This window comes from Ascidiella aspersa, chromosome 6, assembly GCF_963924565.1.
Source record: "Ascidiella aspersa chromosome 6, kaAscAspe10.2, whole genome shotgun sequence".
NCBI classification, from domain to species: domain Eukaryota; kingdom Metazoa; phylum Chordata; class Ascidiacea; order Phlebobranchia; family Ascidiidae; genus Ascidiella; species Ascidiella aspersa.
The window spans coordinates 22,010,032-22,029,680 of record NC_139452.1 but is presented as its reverse complement, the minus strand read 5'-3'; the positions used below and the strand labels follow the sequence as shown (position 1 = coordinate 22,029,680).

At 36.1% G+C, this 19,649-nt stretch overlaps 1 protein-coding gene across 1 annotated transcript; it reads left to right on the top strand.

The window, feature by feature from the left end:
• Positions 1 to 2,571: 2,571 nt before the first annotated feature.
• On the top strand, positions 2,572 to 12,430 carry LOC146140785 (uncharacterized). The gene is made up of 9 exons (XM_083392703.1): positions 2,572 to 2,792; positions 3,174 to 3,423; positions 3,903 to 4,005; positions 5,606 to 5,694; positions 7,537 to 7,662; positions 8,334 to 8,450; positions 9,951 to 10,083; positions 10,567 to 10,737; positions 11,587 to 12,430. Exons 1-9 carry the CDS (start codon positions 2,655 to 2,657, stop codon positions 11,738 to 11,740), a joined length of 1,281 nt encoding a protein of 426 aa, XP_083248829.1. The 5' UTR covers positions 2,572 to 2,654; the 3' UTR covers positions 11,741 to 12,430.
• The last annotated feature ends 7,219 nt before the right edge of the window (positions 12,431 to 19,649 follow it).

The window sequence follows — 19,649 nt, the reverse complement described above, 5'->3', positions numbered from 1 at the left end:
TGGCAATCTCCCAGGTGCTTCGCGGCAAGGAGAGCTTATCGAGCTAAGCGCAGTCGGTGTTCGATGCCCACAACTACTTCCTGAACTACGCTCGTACGTGACGAGACTGCCTTAGTCGACAAACTCAACTTAAAAGGGCCCCCACGTTCGCTACTGTAACACTGATTTGCGTCGTTCCGATAAACCAAGTGGGCCAAACGATTCGCTTGTTACTGCGGCGGCTACCCACGCAGCAAACGCTTTAACTTCGGTAATCAGGGGCCGGTAATAAGCTAAGGTCATCTAGATGAAAATCCACCAGGCAACCGAAACGTGGATATAGTTAACAATAGTTAGGTATCAGTTTTCTTACTAATATTTATTGGAAAGGGATTTTTAATGCTAGTTTAATTCCTTAGTTCTCTTGTGCTTCAAAGGAAAACAATCTGTAGAATATAAGCACCAAAGCAAGCCCCGTATATAATTAAATGCCCACATATAGAATGATAATTTTGAAAGCAATTATGGCGTAACGGTTGCTCAAGGTTATTTGCGATCCTCAAATTTGCAAAATATGAAACGAAAAAATATGTTTCGTGTTTATTTTATAAAAGTATTTGGATAATATTTCATGGATAAACTATAGCTATCAATAATTATATTTTGACAGTTTATTACTATACCAAAAGGCGATGCAAGTTTTGTGTATAAATCGTCGTTACCAGTGACCTAAACTTGGCAAATTTAACTGAAGTCTATATTCGGCAAATTCGTAAACCACGGGTTCAAAGATCATCGTTATCTATAGCACCAACGCCCTTCACGTTTTTGCGAAGGGCTTTAATTACACGGCCTGTACAAAGCGCCGTATTGTTCGCCATGAGCCGACAGAAAAAACTTTGCGGCAAATCATACGGTCGTTTGCTGCAAGATGCCCTACTCGGCCTACATAAAACTTGCCTTAACTCGATTTCGTGTCAGCAGATAAGAAACATGTGCTCCTATCTGCTTTTCGTCTTGTTAACTAGAAAGCGAAACATATACGCGAAGCACTGCAGGTTGGGACATGAAAATGTTATCACGTAAAGTTAAAAGACTTCTTTGGCTGCTATTTCGGATAAATCGTAGTGATGTTCGGTGCTACTTTCAAAGTTCGTTGACGTAAGACAAGGTTTGGTTTTAATTATTCTTGTCCGAACTTTTAACTTGTTACATGCCTTTCTATACAGACGATCACATGTTTAATTGTTTGCACCCTATCTTAAAAAGACAATTATTTCTGATTAGTTAAGAAGTGTTTTTTAAAGTGAGCGTAGTCACGATTTGACAACTTATATTTTTGTACGCTTAGTGCGACCTGTAGTGTCAGGCAAGAACTAGATAATAAGCCAGGCAACTTAAAAGTGTCATGGGCCAGCGACCACAGTTAAGATATATTTTTGAAACACAGGAAACGGTCCCTAAGTGATCTTGAGACGCGTCGAAACAGGTGTGCTTTTGAATGAATAAGAATTTCATAAGTTTCTTCATAACTGTTTTTCATGATCGGCGTTAACGCTTAAGTGTCACCAAAACAGATAGCTTATCGTTTCGTAACGCTGTTAAAACTTAATGCTACCCTAATTGCAGGCTATGAAGGAAAGTTAAAACATCGAGAAGTTGGATTGATTTTATAGAGCTTCTGTGTGTCCGATGGCTGTGACAAAAATAGCCTTTTACGCGACCCTTATTCATTTCAGCATTTAAAATCAACTTGGAGGTAATATTATATGCCTTTTTTATAAGTAAAGCCTTTTGGGGAGCATGGCATTATAAAATGTTGAGCAAAATGAAACTAAATGATTTGCGATTGTTTCTTTGAAATGAAATTAGCATCTCTTTTGTCCTCGAAATTTTACGCACTGTTACGAAGTTAACGCACTGTTTTATCTTTTGTACATGGCTACGCCTTTAACTTGTTAATTCAGAAAGGAGAAACTGTAGTTTTGAGATCAGTACAATATCGTTGTTTCGCCAATATATCTTGAATCGCGGTATAAACTTTTGTCCAATACAACGACCAATGAAGAGTATTGGCACGTTGCCCAGTCAATTATTGCTTTGAGCTGACAAACAGCGAATCACAAGATTAAGGCACAAATATACCCAAGTTGTTTGTCGTAACGTTTTTTTAGCTGGTTTCGTCGGTACATTGGTATCCCCCATGTCTTCGGCATCATAATGCCGTGTTTATTCGCTAAAGAGGAATTATTCTGTTAATGCATGTGCCGGCAAATGTTATAATAGTTTCTTCATGGGTAATGACACGCAAAACCAGTTTCAGCCAGTTGGCGGCAATGTATTGTACTCTATGCTCGATAGTGCAAAAAAGGTCGCCGAGACCGGGACCAAATAACAAGACAATATAGTTGATCACGGCGAGTTACACACAATGCGAATCTCGGACATGCACGGTCCATAGCTATTTGGCGTAAACGTAAAACTCTTCCAAACAAAATCGCAATTGTCAGCGTGGCTGTAGCTATTATGTTTATAACAAAGGTCTTGCTAAGCCGTCTAACAAACACATAGTTTGAACTTTAATCGATCCAACATGAAGTTTTCCGTTGCAGCGCTGGCGACCTTACGCATAGCGCAGTAATTTTTTTCTTGTGGTAAACAACCGGACCGACAGGATGAATCATTCCAATCTGAAAGCACTGGTCGTGCTCGTCGTCTTCTCGTTAATGATGTCATGCCTGCAAGCCTGCCCCTACCACGATCGTCTGAGAGCCCTACAGCGGCAACAACAGGAACGTTTGCGACGACTTAGGGTAAGATCTTGTTTTTTTAGGTCATGTTAAAGCCGACCAGCTAAGGTTTATTGTATACCTCCGTGCGGCGTTTTTGGATGAGAAAAAAATGCATTGCAATAGTGTTTTATTTGGGTTAATTTTTACTCACGTATAGAATACGGCATTTTTCTACTCTAAACAAATCCAAATGAATTTTAGCAACTATACGGCATCCGTAGGTCAAATTACTGATGCGCCCACCCAAAAACAGTTGCGCTTGTCTTGCTAACCTTTATTCGTAATAGAATTCGTTTCGTTGTGGAAACAAATCCATGTGCGTTGACTCTGCCAAGTAACCAGTTAAATATGTGTAGTATACAACCGAGTGCTGAATAAGCTATTTAAGATATTACGTGACAGTTGCAGCAGTCCCGACTCGCCGGCTACACCGGACAAACGGTCAGACGGCCAGCACAAACCGGACACACTGGACACAGTAGACATACCGGGTACAGTCCAAACCAGTACCGCAGGCCAGCCACTTCCAGTCATAATGTCATTTCCATTCCAAGCCCAACACACCAACGTCGCGTGTTTTATCCAAAGTACGTGAACGGCCAAGGTCAGCAGGTCAACCGAAACCGTTATTACAGCCAGAGCTACCCAGCCAGTAAGTAAAACTAACCATTTCGAATAGCCTTGTGGTAATCCATCAAATAGATTTGCATTTCATGTATAGAAACGTCGGGTTATACTTCGTTTACACCAAAAGAGCGATTTCTATCCATTGATTTCATGAATAGGTTTACATTCCTCAAACATAACAATCAACAGGTGTTATGTCGAATATTTAATGGAACATGCACACATATATGTGTGGTAATAATTGAGATTTAGCCCTTCCGAAGCTGATTTTTGACCAACGATTACGGCTTACGTATAATTACGTAAAATTCTGCAATGACTTTCGGTGTGTTATATCGAATTTAGGAAAAACTTGGTGTGGCGAGACATGATATACCCTTATTAAGGCCTAAAATATTAAAATCACAAACAATGAAAGTATAAGCTTAAAACATACGCAGGCCTGTCTTGTATTATTCGTATTTCTTTTTATAGTCCAATGCTGCATACAACATTTTTTTGTAGTTCAGAATCAACATGTACGCTGTGGTACCTCTCGGTATTATTGCAAGGTTGGATCGGAATGTGTTGCAGTATCTTCCTCAAGTATAGGTGATGTAAAATACAGGTGGGTCCTTTAACACTAGAATTACCGCGCGGTGAACACACCTAGAATTACCGCGAGCGGTCAAAATGACCGTTTGTATAATAAAGAAAAAAAAGTCATAATAATTCAGATTTATTTCATTCTACAAGTTCCCTTTACTATTGAGCGACCTTTACCTTTGTAAGTGTTAGATTAATACGCTGTAGGCTCCATTATAATATCATGTTCTGAAACATACTTTAGAAGCCATATCTACGAATTGATGCATTGTTGGCTTTCAACCTGCTTTTTAGCTGCGTAAGGAGAATTTGTTTTTGTATGTTTTCTATACAACTAACATGAATATCGAAATTGATTGTAAAACAATAAGATTTTAATTGGGTTAAAAATATGAAACAGGCATTTTTATTATGCTGCTTGTCACATGGACCACAAATGGCTATCCAATGTATAACCAAAAAATTAGCAGCGCTTAGCGCAATCGACACATTTAAGTTTCACACAAGTTATACACTATCCGGAATCTAATCTACAGCATCCACAACACATTTTATTTTGTCGACAGTCCACATTAGTTTGGAATTACTTTCGCTTTCTACTTCCGTCAACCATCGAATTTGGATAAGAATTGTTGAGTCAAAATTATGAACTAACTGTTACCAGCTACTGCAGCAATTGTTCCATGGCTGTCTAAAAATAATAGCGACACAAATAGCTATCGTTTAAGGCGATATAATTCGTGGAGAAATTAGAATTTGCTTTACGGTCAAAATGACCGTTCGCGGTAATTTAAGGTAAATCGATTCCTATCTCATACTGTGGTTATTCTAATAAACTAAAAATTGACATACCAAAAGGTGACCTAGACTTTTCAGGAAGTTTCAATGTTCTAACAGTTACCTAAGCGGAGATATAAACGATTGAAAATCAAAAAAAAAAAAAAACATTTAAGAAGGGCTTTGTCCATAATTTAAGTCTGAGAGACTTACAACTTTTTTAACATGTTATATATGTGCAAATTTGATATTTTTATAGAAACATTTTTGACATATACAGTACTAAACGAAATTAATACAAACACCAAAACGACAGATCTTTGTCTGTCTTTTATTGTTTATTGACGGTTATATTTTATTGTAGTACGCAGTCTTTGGAAGGGTTACAAAAATGTCAGTTTATCCATAGTATGAGAAAAGAACAATAATTCGTAGTCAATTTTTCTAGCTGTTTTCATAGTAAACATATCTAAGGTGACAAAATCACTAAAACGGCCACTCAACTTCAATAAAACTTTATTTTTGCCTATTGTAACTAAAATAAAACAATTAAACCCTTATGATCTTAGATTTAGCTAGTGTTTTGCTAATATTTTCATTACAATTGCAATTTTTGTATTAAATTTATATTTTATGTTCTTAGAAAATTGTGTGTTTAGGATATTTAATGCTTGTTAATTTAATTGCCAATATTCAGTAGGCCTTTGAATAAATTCATTTGCCAACAATTTCTTTTGAAATACTGAAGCGACATACATGTAGGCCTATAGTGTAATTTTCAATTGACGTATGGTTGATTGCGGTATCATTTGAGCAATTTTATTAAGTACTTTTGTTTAACACAGGTGTCGTCTGCGTCAAGCCTCACAGTCAGAGTCTTGTGGTGTTGGTTACAAACTTTTGGAGGTGAACGGGACAGCCATTAGCTGCAAAGGTAAATTATAAACTCATACTCATCTGAAATTAATAACTGAATATGTGTCAATCCAATTAACGACCTGCAAAAACGAACCTTTTAGACGCAAAGAGAACACATAGGTATTGAACAATTTTGCCAGGCGCCAGCTGCGAAACCGCTTGACGTGCAATCGTTAACTTTCGTTGGAAACCTAAACTAAAACTATGTGGTTGTTAGATTTTAGGTACTATTATAATACCACTTTCTGCAGTACGGTTTCCAAGTTCAATACACGATAGTATGCTAAATTACAAACCTACCTTTGCCACCTGCAATACAAAAAAAAGATATTTTCCCCGGATGTTAATATGCCACGATTATCGCAACATCTGCGCGTAGATGAGTGCCAAGTCAGCTGAAATACAAGCTGTGGTTGATGAAAAATAAATTTCTTTAATTGCACACTAATCAAATGGTCTTAGAATATAATGATAGAGAATATTTTTGTGGTAACGATCATTACGAAAAAAATGGAGGCTTCAAATCGCGCACGACAGTCACAGTTAGATTACCTTTTAAGAGAATCTGCGTTAGTTAAAAATATTGTTGTAAGACCAGCACCGAATATTAGCACAGACAACGAAAAGCCAGAAACATTAACTGCGCCTAACTCGACTTTAGCAAAAAAGGTCAAAACTTGATTTAGTGTGGTCATTTGTCGAATAGAAATTTGTTCGATCCGACGATCTGAACTAATAAAGAAAAGCTGAAGGCAAAAAATGTCCTGTGTCATGTGGTCGACCCAGATGCAAGCGAGAGACGAAATACAGCGTTCTGCGTTCTATTTAGTATCACATTAACTTGAAGACCCCCAAATTACCTTGAAAACATTGCCGATGGGGATAGTTGAATTACCTGTGCAAAACATTCAAAAAACGATGGAACCACATACAAAAGGAAGAAACCCGAACCAACAAACCCTTGATACGCCATTCAGACTTGGACAACTAGTTTCATTTTAGCTTTTTAAAATTAGATTAGAATCAGAATTAGAGAATTTCAGTTTTTCTAAATTAGATTAGAATTAGAATTAGAGAATTTCAGTTTTTCTAAATTAGATTAGAATTAGAATTAGAGAATTTCAGTTTTTCTAAATTAGATTAGAATTAGAATTAGATCATTTTGAGTTTTCTCAAATCAGATTAGAATTAAAATTACCGAATTCTTAAAAAAACGAATTTGAACTAGAATTTAAACTAAAATTACATTTTATTGTTCACAATCAATTACATTTAAATCGAAAAGTATTTTAATAGGAATGTGCATGTCAATTATGTGTTTTAGAATAGCATTTGGTTTTTAGTTCGTGAAAATTACGTTTCAACCAAAGAGTTTGAATTCAAAATCTTTGTTTTCACTAAGATGCCGTTGGACAAAGTAGGATTTTTGGTAAAATCCGAATTATATTAAAACTAGAATTAGAGCACACAAGTAATTCACAAATTAGATTAGAATTAGAATTAGCCGCATTTTGCTCTAATTCATTGAATTAGAAAACTAGAATTATCTAGTTGTCCGAGTCTGACGCCACTGCCGATTTGTTTTTATTTTGTACTGCTGATTTTTCCCGATATGCCCTGCTGATTTTTACTAGTCTTATTTTGCTTATGTTTTATATTACATACAATCGCACAAATGTTTAATAAAAACTAATAAATAAACATAATTTACAAAGTCGGAAGTTTGATGCCTCATACATTCCAAGCAAATGAGAATTTAAGGGGATATTTGTTTTTGTTTTAAAACATCAAAACCTCATAACAATTTATTTTTTCTTTGTGTGGAAAGTCAACAAATGTAAATAATTTTACTTTGCAGATATTAACGAATGCGACGATCCTGAACTGAACGAATGTGAACATCAATGCACAAATGCCGCTGGAACTTACAGCTGTTCTTGCAATTCCGGCTACCTTATAAGTCGAGACGGTCATACATGCCAAGGTACACTGGGAATAGTGGTTTGTTCGAACTGCTGCCACAAATATGCTTGGTTCTAGGATTTATTTAGTGAAGGGTTAATAAAATTTTGAGATGTTACTGACGTTTAAATGTAATGCCCTAAAATCAGGAATCTGACTAGCGTTGCTGTGATCTGTCAAAATCGCACAAAAATAGTACTTGGGATTGCATTTGAGCTTTCGCTCGAATAAATATGACCGCTTGCAAAATACGATAACGTTTTCGTAAACGCGACCATATGATAAATATAAAACCTCTTTATACTTCAACACTTACAATTGAATTTTTGTTCTTAAATGAAACTTTTTGCAGTGTTGCTAGTTTTGAAGTTTGTTGAAATTTCAACTGTGTTGAAAAACATGTATAGTATACAATATACCCTTGTCTTGTCTTCATCTAAATTATTTTGTTACAAATGGAATTATACCTATATGACTAAACTAGGTCAGTTTTCTGGTCACTAATTGACGTGTCAACTTAACACGAATCAAGAACGGACTGAAGACCAAGATTAAAGCGCAGTATTCCTTCGATTAAATAAATCCAGAAAACGTATTTTACCATTACTAATGTTTTTAGCAACAATAACTTGGTATAAAGCGGACTTAAGGCTTTAAAATGAAACCGAAATGAAATTCATTTTCGCTTTCTAGATCGTGACGAATGTCGAAGAGCCGACATCTGCGACTACGAGTGCAACAATACTGCAGGCAGTTACACTTGTGTCTGTCCCGATGGCTACACTATAAATGCGCAGCTGCGATGCAAAGGTAAACCAATGCTTTCCAATCGGGTTTTAGAATTATTTGAAAGCAGCATATGGGATAGTTAGAATAAAATTTTGAAATTTAAAACGTTTTAATCAGCCACATTCGATTAATTTGGGAAATTTGGGAAAGGTTATAAAACATATTTATTGCATTTTAGATGTACGGTCAAATTAATTTTTCTAATAATAATAATTAGACAATAAAACAAAAAAATTGCTATACAAATATTGAATGAAGGGTCAAATATATTTTAAAAATATAAAATTTGGTATTTAAATATTTGATGATGTTTAAAACTTTAAATACTGTGATAACTAACGGCAATTCATTTTAAACAAACTTTTAGATATAAAAATTAGATACATGAAATAATGTGTAGGATAAAATATATATTTTTTCTAACTTTAGGTGAGGGGTAAAATATATTTTTTACCATAATTAAACAAAAAAACAAATCATTTGCAACAGATTTGATTTGCAGATCGCAACTGATTTGCAGACCGCGGCAATTTTAGACGGACGTTATTCACTTTATATGGATTAATGTGTAATCTGTTTTGTAATTAAACATTACAAATTTACAGTTTGTCTTAAACATTTCGATGTTAACTTTTATGTCAAAACCAGTTATTTTTGCACGAAAAACGAACAAACTTAATTTCAACTTTATTTGAATTGATATACTCTATTTTGGTTTCGTTTACAACGTTTTTGCGTTAACATGACATGACGCTTAAAATTATAGACTTGACTAAATTATGAATCTGTTTTATTTTAGTTTAAACTTAGAATTATGCTTGTTAGAATTATACCAAATCACCAATTTTTTTTCAATTGTTTAGTTGGCTTGATAATATTTGCTAAAAATTCGTTGTAGGATTATTATGTTTAGCATTTTACCATAATCATACGGGAGCTGTAACTCGTTGACACGATGTGTTTGTGCTTCTTGTAGAAATGACACAAACGTCACTTTGCCCCCAAAGTTGAATTAGATTCCATTACCTATGTTTTATATTGTTTGTTTTTTACTTAGCAGGGTGTCGAATCTTTTGACTATGCTGGTTAACGTTCGATTAAGGTTACTTTGAGTATACGGTTGCGGTTCGGCGTAGCACTTTACAAGTTCAGCTCCGGTTTAACCGTGTAGTTATTTTAATACCAGTTTATAAAGTACCGATTTGGATTTTTTTATAAAATTGGCCAAAAACAGTGTGTCAATAAGTATTTAGAATAGCTATTAAATTGTAACTCATATTTAATCCTTTTTGGCAGGTTCGGGTTCGGTTTATTTTTTCTAGATTCAGTTTATTCTTTCTAAAAAACGTTTCGGGTTCGGTTAAGGAGATACAAATTAGCCTAAAGCATTGGCCTAAAACTTAAAGTCGTTTATTCTATCTTCAGTAGCTTTGTTAAAAGCAATATGCATAAGACGCACCTGTCCGCAGTTTCCTGAGCATATACGATACGTCTAACGACATCTTCAACTTTATCCGCCAGATATCGACGAGTGCCTGACTTCGCCTTGTGATGACGATGAACGGTGCTTGAACACCTACGGAAGCTACGAGTGTTACTCACCCACACCCTGCCCCCCAGGATACAGTCGAGACGCCATTTCTGGACCATTCGGGTAATAAAATATTTTAACTGGAAACGGTCTTTTAGTTGGTGTATGCTCCAAGATTTTCTGTTCATTTACCAAACGAAAAACTTTTATTAAAAACTTTGAAAAACAAAACAAAACAAACGGTATTGTAGATATGAGTATACGCTTTTTTACACTTTGTAATATATTCGGATAGCAATACCGGAAATCTTCGGCAAAATTTTACCACACTTTTTATTAAACTGGTTAAATAAACTTTACAGTAAATAATATCACATGATAAAATAATAATAATCCAAATAAGATTATGTGATAAATGCGCGACATTGTCCTGGCTATTAACTTCAATCCAATATTATCGTGCAATATTGGGACACGTGTACAAAACATCAAAATTAAACACACTGCATAAAATTATTTCGTGTAAAACATACTGTTGTACAACGGTCCCAATATATCCCAACCGTGCAACTCTCTAACTTCAAGTTTACTTCTTTGTTTTTGCAGAACATGTAGCTACGATGATTTTGGCAATCCGCCAACTGATCGGCCCATCACCATTACTTACCAGCGATTCGCCCTACGGAATAACTACAAATATGGTAGTGAACTTGCCAAAATGAGGTTTGATTCGGCTATCCGCGAAGCAGGAATACTTAGGGGAGGTCATCTATTTTCGTAAGTATAAAAACTGTAACAATCAAGATTTGTTATCCACACGTCATTTGGTAACAAACTAATTTGGACACTTTCTGGAGGCAAATTCACACCGAGTCATTAAACTTCTGTACTGTATACAAAGCGACGCATTTTAACCTGAGGGCTTCGCAACATTTGCAATAAGGGTTGAACGTAAGGCAGCAATACAACCCGATGTGATAACGATTTTAAAATCCAACAAACGCATGTTGTTTTTACCGGTAGGCTAGCACACTTATTTTAAAATGAAAAAAATCCTAAAATGTTTAAAACTATACGTTTTAACAAAACTTATCAGTTAAAATTCATTACGGCCCGCGGAGACCTTTCTGAGTTTGGGTAAGGCCGCCAGTAGGAAAAGGCTGGTGGCTCCTGGTGTAGCCGTTTAGCCGAAACTGGGTTCGATTAAAAAAAAATAAAAGGTGATGGCCATTTTACGACCGTAGCAGACCCCTTTTGCAACATTCGATAACAAACTTTTGACACAATTAAATTTTCTGTAACAACATATTACCACACCTAATAACGCTAGTGTAAAACACATCAAAAATGATTACTGTCTTTAATGACGTAATTGATCATTGTTTAGATCAGTTTAGTTTTAGACTTATGGATTACCACCATTTGCGGGTGCTCTCTTTTCTATTGTTACGTTATAGGTGCACAATAGTTTTCTTCTTTTTTATTAAAAACAAAAAGTCGTGGATGCTTAAAATTCATTGCGCTTTATTTTTTTGAAAATACCCCTTTTGAGTGCCACTAAGCTTTTTAGTGTTTCTCACACTCTGAAATTCGGCGAATAATTTCCTTGGCATTTTTGTCACCCAGAATGACGAAATATGAAGATTCGGGGATCCTGTCCTTCAAAGCAAAAAATATAAGAGGACCCGCTCGTCTAAAACTCGTCTTCGAATTCTCCAAACAGCCAAATTATATCAGCCTGGTCGACATAACTTTCGTGGTGTCCGAATACGATTTCTAGACCGACGGAATCATCGTTAAAATCAGCAAATTTACCATTGTTCAACAGAATGTTAACGTTTGTAAGCAATACGTCCTGATACACAACTCACAATTTGAAATACTAATAAAAAGATAATGGAAAATTAATTAAGATTTGCTGAGAATGCGAAGCTAACATTTACAAAAAAATGTTATAATTATAAAAAGCCAAATTTAAAGTTTATTAACTTAATTGTAAGTAACGAGATTTTTCGTTAAAACTTCAGTTTGATAATAGTTTTCCGCCAGTGTAAATGTAAATACAACTCCCTTGTACATACGCTTTAAAGTTCGCTGTAGAATATCACACCAAAGTCAAAACACATCCTAATGTTTAAGCTTGCAAGAGCTTGCCAGTTATGCTTTGCTAGTTAATTCAACAGGTTAACTGATAAAATTCACATTCCAACCTTGTTTTCAAGGCCATTGTATCAATTATTGTGATTTGCTGTTTTATCAATTGCTGCAAATAAATGGCTGCTGTCAACGTCATAAATAAAAACATCATATAGATTAATTTTAGAAAGATTTGTGGAACAATTACCTCGGTACAATAATTATTATAACGATTTAAACTTTTCTGTTTACACGGCATACTTTACCAGTAATGCAAGAAATGATATATGAATTGTAGTTTTGTGGCACTTTTAAATAAAACGTGTTAATAGCTGAGTCACTTTGACAAGGTTCTGCATTATTTTCAACTTAGGATTTTCGAATCACACATATGCTTGAAAATGTACAATAAATTTCTGAAGTATGGATTTTAGGTTAATACACCTTTTTTATACGGTTAGTTAGGTCGAAACAGGGTTAGGCTTGTGGTTTAATTACTTTCCGCTTTGTGAAAGAGGCGGTAGAGAATCCATGTAAAGAGGAATCTTTACGTTCCCGTTAAATTATCAATAGTATATTATCTCGCCTAACCACTCATATATCAATAGGCATTTAGGCTACCTAAAATACCTGCCGGATGCAAAACCTTGTTTCTCTAAAAATGTGGATTGGGTGAATTTGTCTGAAAAAAACACCGTGATGTTCCCGCTACATTTGAAACATCGATCCGTCGGGTTTTTTGTAACTCTTGCTCAAATATAGCCATTTAAGTTGTCATGCTTCCCTGCTGCAACGCTCAACAAATAAAATAGGTTACTCTATAGCGAGGGTTCCCAACCTGTGGTACGCGTACCATTAGTGGTACGCGAAGGCTTTTTAGGTGGTACGCGAGTCGCTTCCGTTTTTTTCTCCTAAAAATTCTGGAAAGTGCACAACGCTGTGTGGTACATTGGGCGTTAATTATGTCAAATGATTACTCTTGATAAATATAATGTACTGTTTTAGCGATGAATAATGCTAGTTGTAAGCTAAAAATATGATTCGATATTAGTTGTTCTGCAAGAAGTGGTACGCGTGGCCGTACAGAGCGTCCAATATGGTACGAGATTTAAAAAGGTTGGGAACCCCTGCTCTATAGTGTGACCCTATTTATTAGTTTGGCTAAGCATGTATCATCACTTGTCCTAAGGTTGCAAATTGCCTTAAGTATTTCTATAGCAATATAAAATATTTATATATAGATTATATTGAAGTAGACATCTTCCAAGTTCTTAACCTTCTTTGGTGATAATTTATACAACTCTCACATTTGCGCGAAACCCGAAACCGACAATGCTATCATTTCGAATGACCCGCTTTTGAATTATTTTTCATATCGAATTATTCTTGTAATAATAAATTACGTATATGGTAAATTTACGTAGAAATTATCCAATTTTGGTTTTGCAACGTTTTTTTAACAATGCTGTACATTGTATGCTATACCAAAAGTATTTTTCCTAACGTGTTGGATATTACATGAGTTTTTTTTACTTTAAGATCGGCTAATCTTTAAAAGTAGGCAAACAGTCAAGTAGAAACACTTCTTCAATTTAAACGAAAGAAAAAAATAATTTTTAATTCTGACACATCACAGTAGAACTTCACATTGCAGGTTGTGTCACAGTTACAAGTATACGCGATTATACCGTTCGCTTGTATAGAAAATGTTACGGGCGGCTAATGAATCGTCACGGCATATTGTGAATAATACACGGCCGTCGTCGATGTTCACAGCTGTCAAATCAACAGAAAATTTGTCAGGTCATGGCTTGAGTTCGATAGCACCATTTGGTGTATTTGTGTCGGCGACTAGCTGCTGTTGGTTGGCAAGTGTCTTTTTGTGCATACCTGGTAGGCAAAAAAGAAGGCTTGTTAATTTTGGCCTTAAGTACTTGAGTGACACTATTTAGAGCTATAGGCGTTTGTGCCCTATGAAACACTATAGCGCTATATATAAAAGCCGCGGGTCGACCAAAATTGTATAGACATGCAACAATTGTTTTTACTAATACGAGAGTTGTCACACAGACAGCGGAGTAAGACACAGATTAAAAACATTTATTTCAATATAGAAATTCTAAAGCACTAAATACTGTAAAAACTGTTCAGTTCATGGAATCTGGAAACATTTAGCAAAGGGAAAAATATTTCTTTAAAACTGTTCAAAGTAGTATACTAAAACTTGCTTTGCTTCACTTGCCACCTAGTATGCGAAGAGATATTAAAATATAGGCCGACCAGTAAAAAAATATATATATTTTTTATGAACACATTCATAGAGAAAAACAAAATTGATACAGAAACACAATAAATTGCAGTAAAATTCAAATCTAAGTCTACGGTTTCACTAAAAATTTGATTGTTAAACCTTTTTTGACCAGGCATGGATTTTATGTTTTATCGCTTTGGCATTCTTCACATGTAATCGATTGCCCCACTATTTGCGCATGCTTCTTAGGTCATGTCTGCCCTAACTGAACATTTTGTAGGTTTAAAGTGAACAAAGCACAAACAGACGTTCGCTTTTTCGAATTAGAGTTTATTTAATATGAGTGATTTTTTTTTAATTTAAGGCGTTACTTCGTATTACTTCCACAGTCTTTAGGTAAATTTTCCTTAGAACCAATACCATGGAATTTAAATAGGTGGACTATGGCAGTCGCCTACCAAATTAAACGGCGACCAACAGTTGAGAAACACGGCTTTACGTCATTAAACAATTATTCGCAAACATATTCTCGAGCAGAACAGCAATATTTTTGAGAGTAGTATGGCCGCCACTACAACCAAAAACTATAGCATAGTTACTAAATAATAGACAAAAATGGCCTAACCCTTTAATGCAAACCTTATTCATTTAATGCTTATGTTAGACTCGCTGATTCGAATGCACACAAGGTGCCTAAATGCGGCTGTGATCAACAATTGTTAGAACGCTTCTGCAAAGACCGTTGCTGTTTAAGCGAACTATACTCACCGAGTAGCCATGGGGCAAAGGACTGGTTCTTAAATCCGTCTTTGTTGCATGCGTTCACCACAGTTTGGGGCAGGGGTATTGAGTGGCGCACCATGGCACCGTACAGGCCATACTCTGCCATTACGCTGCTGTGACCCCAGCGGTTCTCGCTCTTTCGCCACTTTGCCCGGCGGTTCTGAAACCAAACCTTAAAACAAAACAGAAAAAAAACTGTTACAAAACATGTTTATCATGTGGCGGAAAACACGAACGTATGATAACATAGGCTTGGACAACTAGATAATTCTAGTTTTCTAAGTAATTGAAATAGAGCAAAATGCGTCTAATTCTAATTCTTATCTAATTTGTGAATTGTGTGAGTGCTGTAATTCTAATTCTAATCTAATTCAGATTTTACCAAAAATTCTACTTGCCAACGGCATTTTTAGTCTCCCAGTTCAAACACAGAATTTCAATTAGAATTTTTTGGTTGGAACGACTTGGAATTTGTTACAGACTAAGCATCAAAATTAGCACACATATATTTACCAATCACGTTTTTGAAATTTGATTTTGTAAGGAATGCGGAAACATATTAATGAAACATAGAAAGCAGTCTGTTTTACGGATAAAGTTGGAGTAGATGTCTCAATTTAAAAAAAAAAAATTATTAAAAGTACTAAAATCAAACCGTTCTACCCTAAGAGTTAAGTCAATTAATTTTACTCAAAACACTGAGTCAGGTTACTTACCGAAACGACTTGACTCAAGTCATTTAATTCAAGTTAAAAGCAATGACTTAAGTAAACTTATTCTAATTCTAATCTAGTTTGAGAAAACTCATTTTTTTTTTCTAATTCTAATTGTAATTTAATTTAGAAAAACTAACATGCTCTAATTTCAATTCTAATCTAATTTAAAAAAAGCCAAAATAAATCTAGTTGTTCAAGTCTGTGTTAACCTAGCTTGTCCTTCCACGTACGTTAATCTTTGTTCACAACAATTGCACGTAAAATTAACGAAACGTATAACTGCTTTGTTATTGTATTGTTTTCCAACAAAGGAATTGAGCAAAATGTGTTTTGATTCGAAACAAAAATTGAACAAAACCAATACAAAGTGAAATAGTTATATACAGTTGTAAGTAAATTACACCCGTAAAGGTTTAGGTCTTTTATATATAATAAGGTAGGACAACAAACTGTGTAGAACACTGCTTCGACTAGTTTATTAGGAACTGTTCCTTATTTAAAGTTGCTGAACATCTGTTTAAAGTTTTCGTATTTCATCACATTCCATTAAAGTGAAGGTTCTCAGCAAGCCGTAAATAAGGTACCCCATTTCGAACACAATCCTAATACAAATCGACAAGTAACCAATCAAGTTAAACCGTATAGTCGCGACCTGTCCGGCGCTTCTGTTCAATCGCTATTGATTTGCCTTCGAAACTCTCCATTGTGTCGAGAAGTCAGTCGCAAATTGGTAATAAATATGAGTTTTCACACAAGGGCGAGTCGCGTGGAACGATTAGTTTGACCTTGGTCTTGTCCCCAAAGACCTTGACCACACCAACTGACGCTTAATTAAACGGCAATTATATCACCGAGTTGCTGGGTAAATTAAAATACAATTGATCGCATTTGCGGATTGGTGAATTGGACAAGTCCATAATTAAATCTCAGCAAGGTTTGCCTTTCTTGCGAGCCGCTGAAGCTTCTTAAAGATTTTGATAGAAACTTTTATATGACACTTGTTTTTATTTAAAAGTACATTTACCTTTACTAAAATCTATTGTGATATCTGTTAACGTGCTTTACCATAAATTTGAGAGATGCTAATAGTAATAACAGAATTATTTGCTTATTTTAAGATCATCTTATCAAAAGTAAAATCGCTTGGTCTGCTTGTGTATAAAATATTGTTCTACGTGTTATCGCAACGACACGCATTGGATACGTTTTTTTTATTTTAATGTCAACTCTCAACGTCCAATTTAAACATATTTACAAAATATCCTAAAAATGCCAATATACAAACTAAAAATCATTACCAGAATTGTTTAAAGTAAGAAAAGGAAAGACCAACCTGTATCCGATCCTCTTGCAAGTTGGAGTTTTTCGCAAGTTTTTCTCTTGCCTCAGGATCGGGATAGTGCGATTTAGCGAACGCCTCTTCCAAATCTTCCAGTTGATTACTCGTAAAAATAGTTCTGCAAACAAAACGCATACGTATTTGTATTTTTAAAATCATTTTTTAAATAGCTTGATAATGAATTGGGTCGATAATGAAGTACATCGACATCATCTTGAAGTTTCGATATTAACCAAGATGATGTCTATCCACTCGAGGCTTTGCAATTCATTATTTTTTAATCATATCAGTAGAAGAGTTTAGCAGACATAAAAATAAGTTTATTGCGTCAGATACTTGTGTAAATTGCTGTGGCACCACATTTTTTCCCTGTACAACCGTAGTATTATCTATTATTTCTTACCTGTTGCGACGTCTTTTCAATTTTTTGGAAGTCTTGGTCTGGTTTTTGCACTCTTTGTCTTCGCGAATATCTGGAAAAAACAGCATTACAGCTTCAACGCCATATTTGTGCCACAATATCTCAAATGTGCTCGGTCAATTTTAAAATGTTACGCGCGATACAATGTGATGGAATCATGGAAAATCGTTACAGCACCTTCTAGCGAAGTAAGGGCAATTGTGCAATCCGATATGCACGCCGTCGATCATCATTATTTTCGCTTATCCGCGTGTTTATGTACGGCGACACGAAAAATAACAGCCGCTTACACAATGTAGCGAATTCACTTACGCGCGATTCGGCTAATACCGAGGGCACCAGGGCGCTCGTAATGCGATGCATCGCAAAATCTTCGAGTTCATGTCGCGCCCTTCCGACGTGTCGCTTTGTCGCGCGGCCATTTTGCGACAAAGCGGCGGAATCGAAAAGTGATTAGGGCCGAGTTGGGGGCACGTCCCTCGCTTGTCCTATCGCTGGGTTTTTCTTTGCGGCCAATTAATTCGCGCGTCGCTAGGAAAACAATCTTCTCTGCACAAAGGGGGCGGTACATCTTGTCGCCTCGAACATATGCGCGAAAGCCTGATGGATTAGGCAGCTCAAGCGACGCTGCATTATCTTAAGAATGCTTATGGACGTTAGCGGCGCAAATTCGACGGTGCACCTTCGATCGGAAATGGGATTAGGAAATCTGTCGGGTAAAATGCCAATCGCTGCTCAATGATAGGTGCGACTGCGAAATTTGTGTAACCATTATAGCGCTTCACTATTTAGGCACGCTTATTGCCTGGAAGAATTTCCATATTATTAGCAAATATAAAATGCACAATGTAAAATAACATGTTTGAACACCAATAGGGGTAAACAAATTTAGTCGTCAAAAAACAAGAAATTTTGTTTAGCTCCACTAATGTTAGTTAATACTCAAACAGAATCTTCATCAATTTTATTTCACAATGTAACTTATAATTATGCAATAAAACTATGCTCGAACCGCTTTAGAATATAGTGAAATATCGACGTTATTGAAACAAATTAAAAATAAATCCGCGAGCCAATCATTACCTTTTTGCGACGATTTTAGTAGCGAGGAATCAAAACTGGATTCAGAGCTGGATCTCGGAGAGGTTTGATCGCCTAATTGTTCAGGCAGCGAGGTTGAAAAAAAACTTGAATGATCGAAACGTTGTTGTTGATGTTGAAAACGTTGGTTCAAGATTGCTTGTTGGTCGAACAGCGAATACTGTTGTGGGTGAGCTTCTTTGATTTGTCGATCTCCGAACTGGATCGCTGATGCTGCTTTTAAAGCTTGGCGTTCTTGGCTTATGCAGGAAAGAAATCGTTGGTTGAGTGCACTTATTGCTTGCTGATGTAGCGCGAGCTGTCCAAGAGTTTGATTCTGTGCCGATGAACACTCAGTTAAAGACTGTTGAGACATCATTGGTGTTGCATTGATGCCTGACAGGTAAAGGGAGGCCACAAGATTCATCCCCGGGTATTCTGCAAAAGAGTTTCGTGAACCTAGATACTTGATCCAGTCTATAGGAGTCACGGAAGCTTGAGGTTGAGATTCCACTGGACTACTGCAACGGCTTCCGGAATAGTGATTTCTTACTGAAAACTGACTTTCCTTACTGACATCTGCTGACTGCACTGTTAGCATGCTTGGCGATTTAGATTCGTTAATAGAAGTGAAACCTGCGCCTTCACCAAATCGCGATTTGCGTTCTGAAGGCGTCGATATAATAGAGCTCAAGTGTTCTTCGATAACGGGAATCTTGTTGAGGTTTTTTTCGGCGCTTCGATCGGAAATCGGTGATTGCGGATTCGGGCTACTTGAGTGCTTCACTGGCGCGTGGCAATTGTCGCTTGGAGACACAGTCGTTGTTCCATTAACGATGAAAAGCGACGAAATTCGCGGGTCTTGTGTCGCATTATCGGCCACTTCAACCTCTCGAGCTCTTCCGACCGGATCAGCCGCGTATGACTTGCAATCAGCAGCCCTGGAAGCGTGCCAATCGTGAC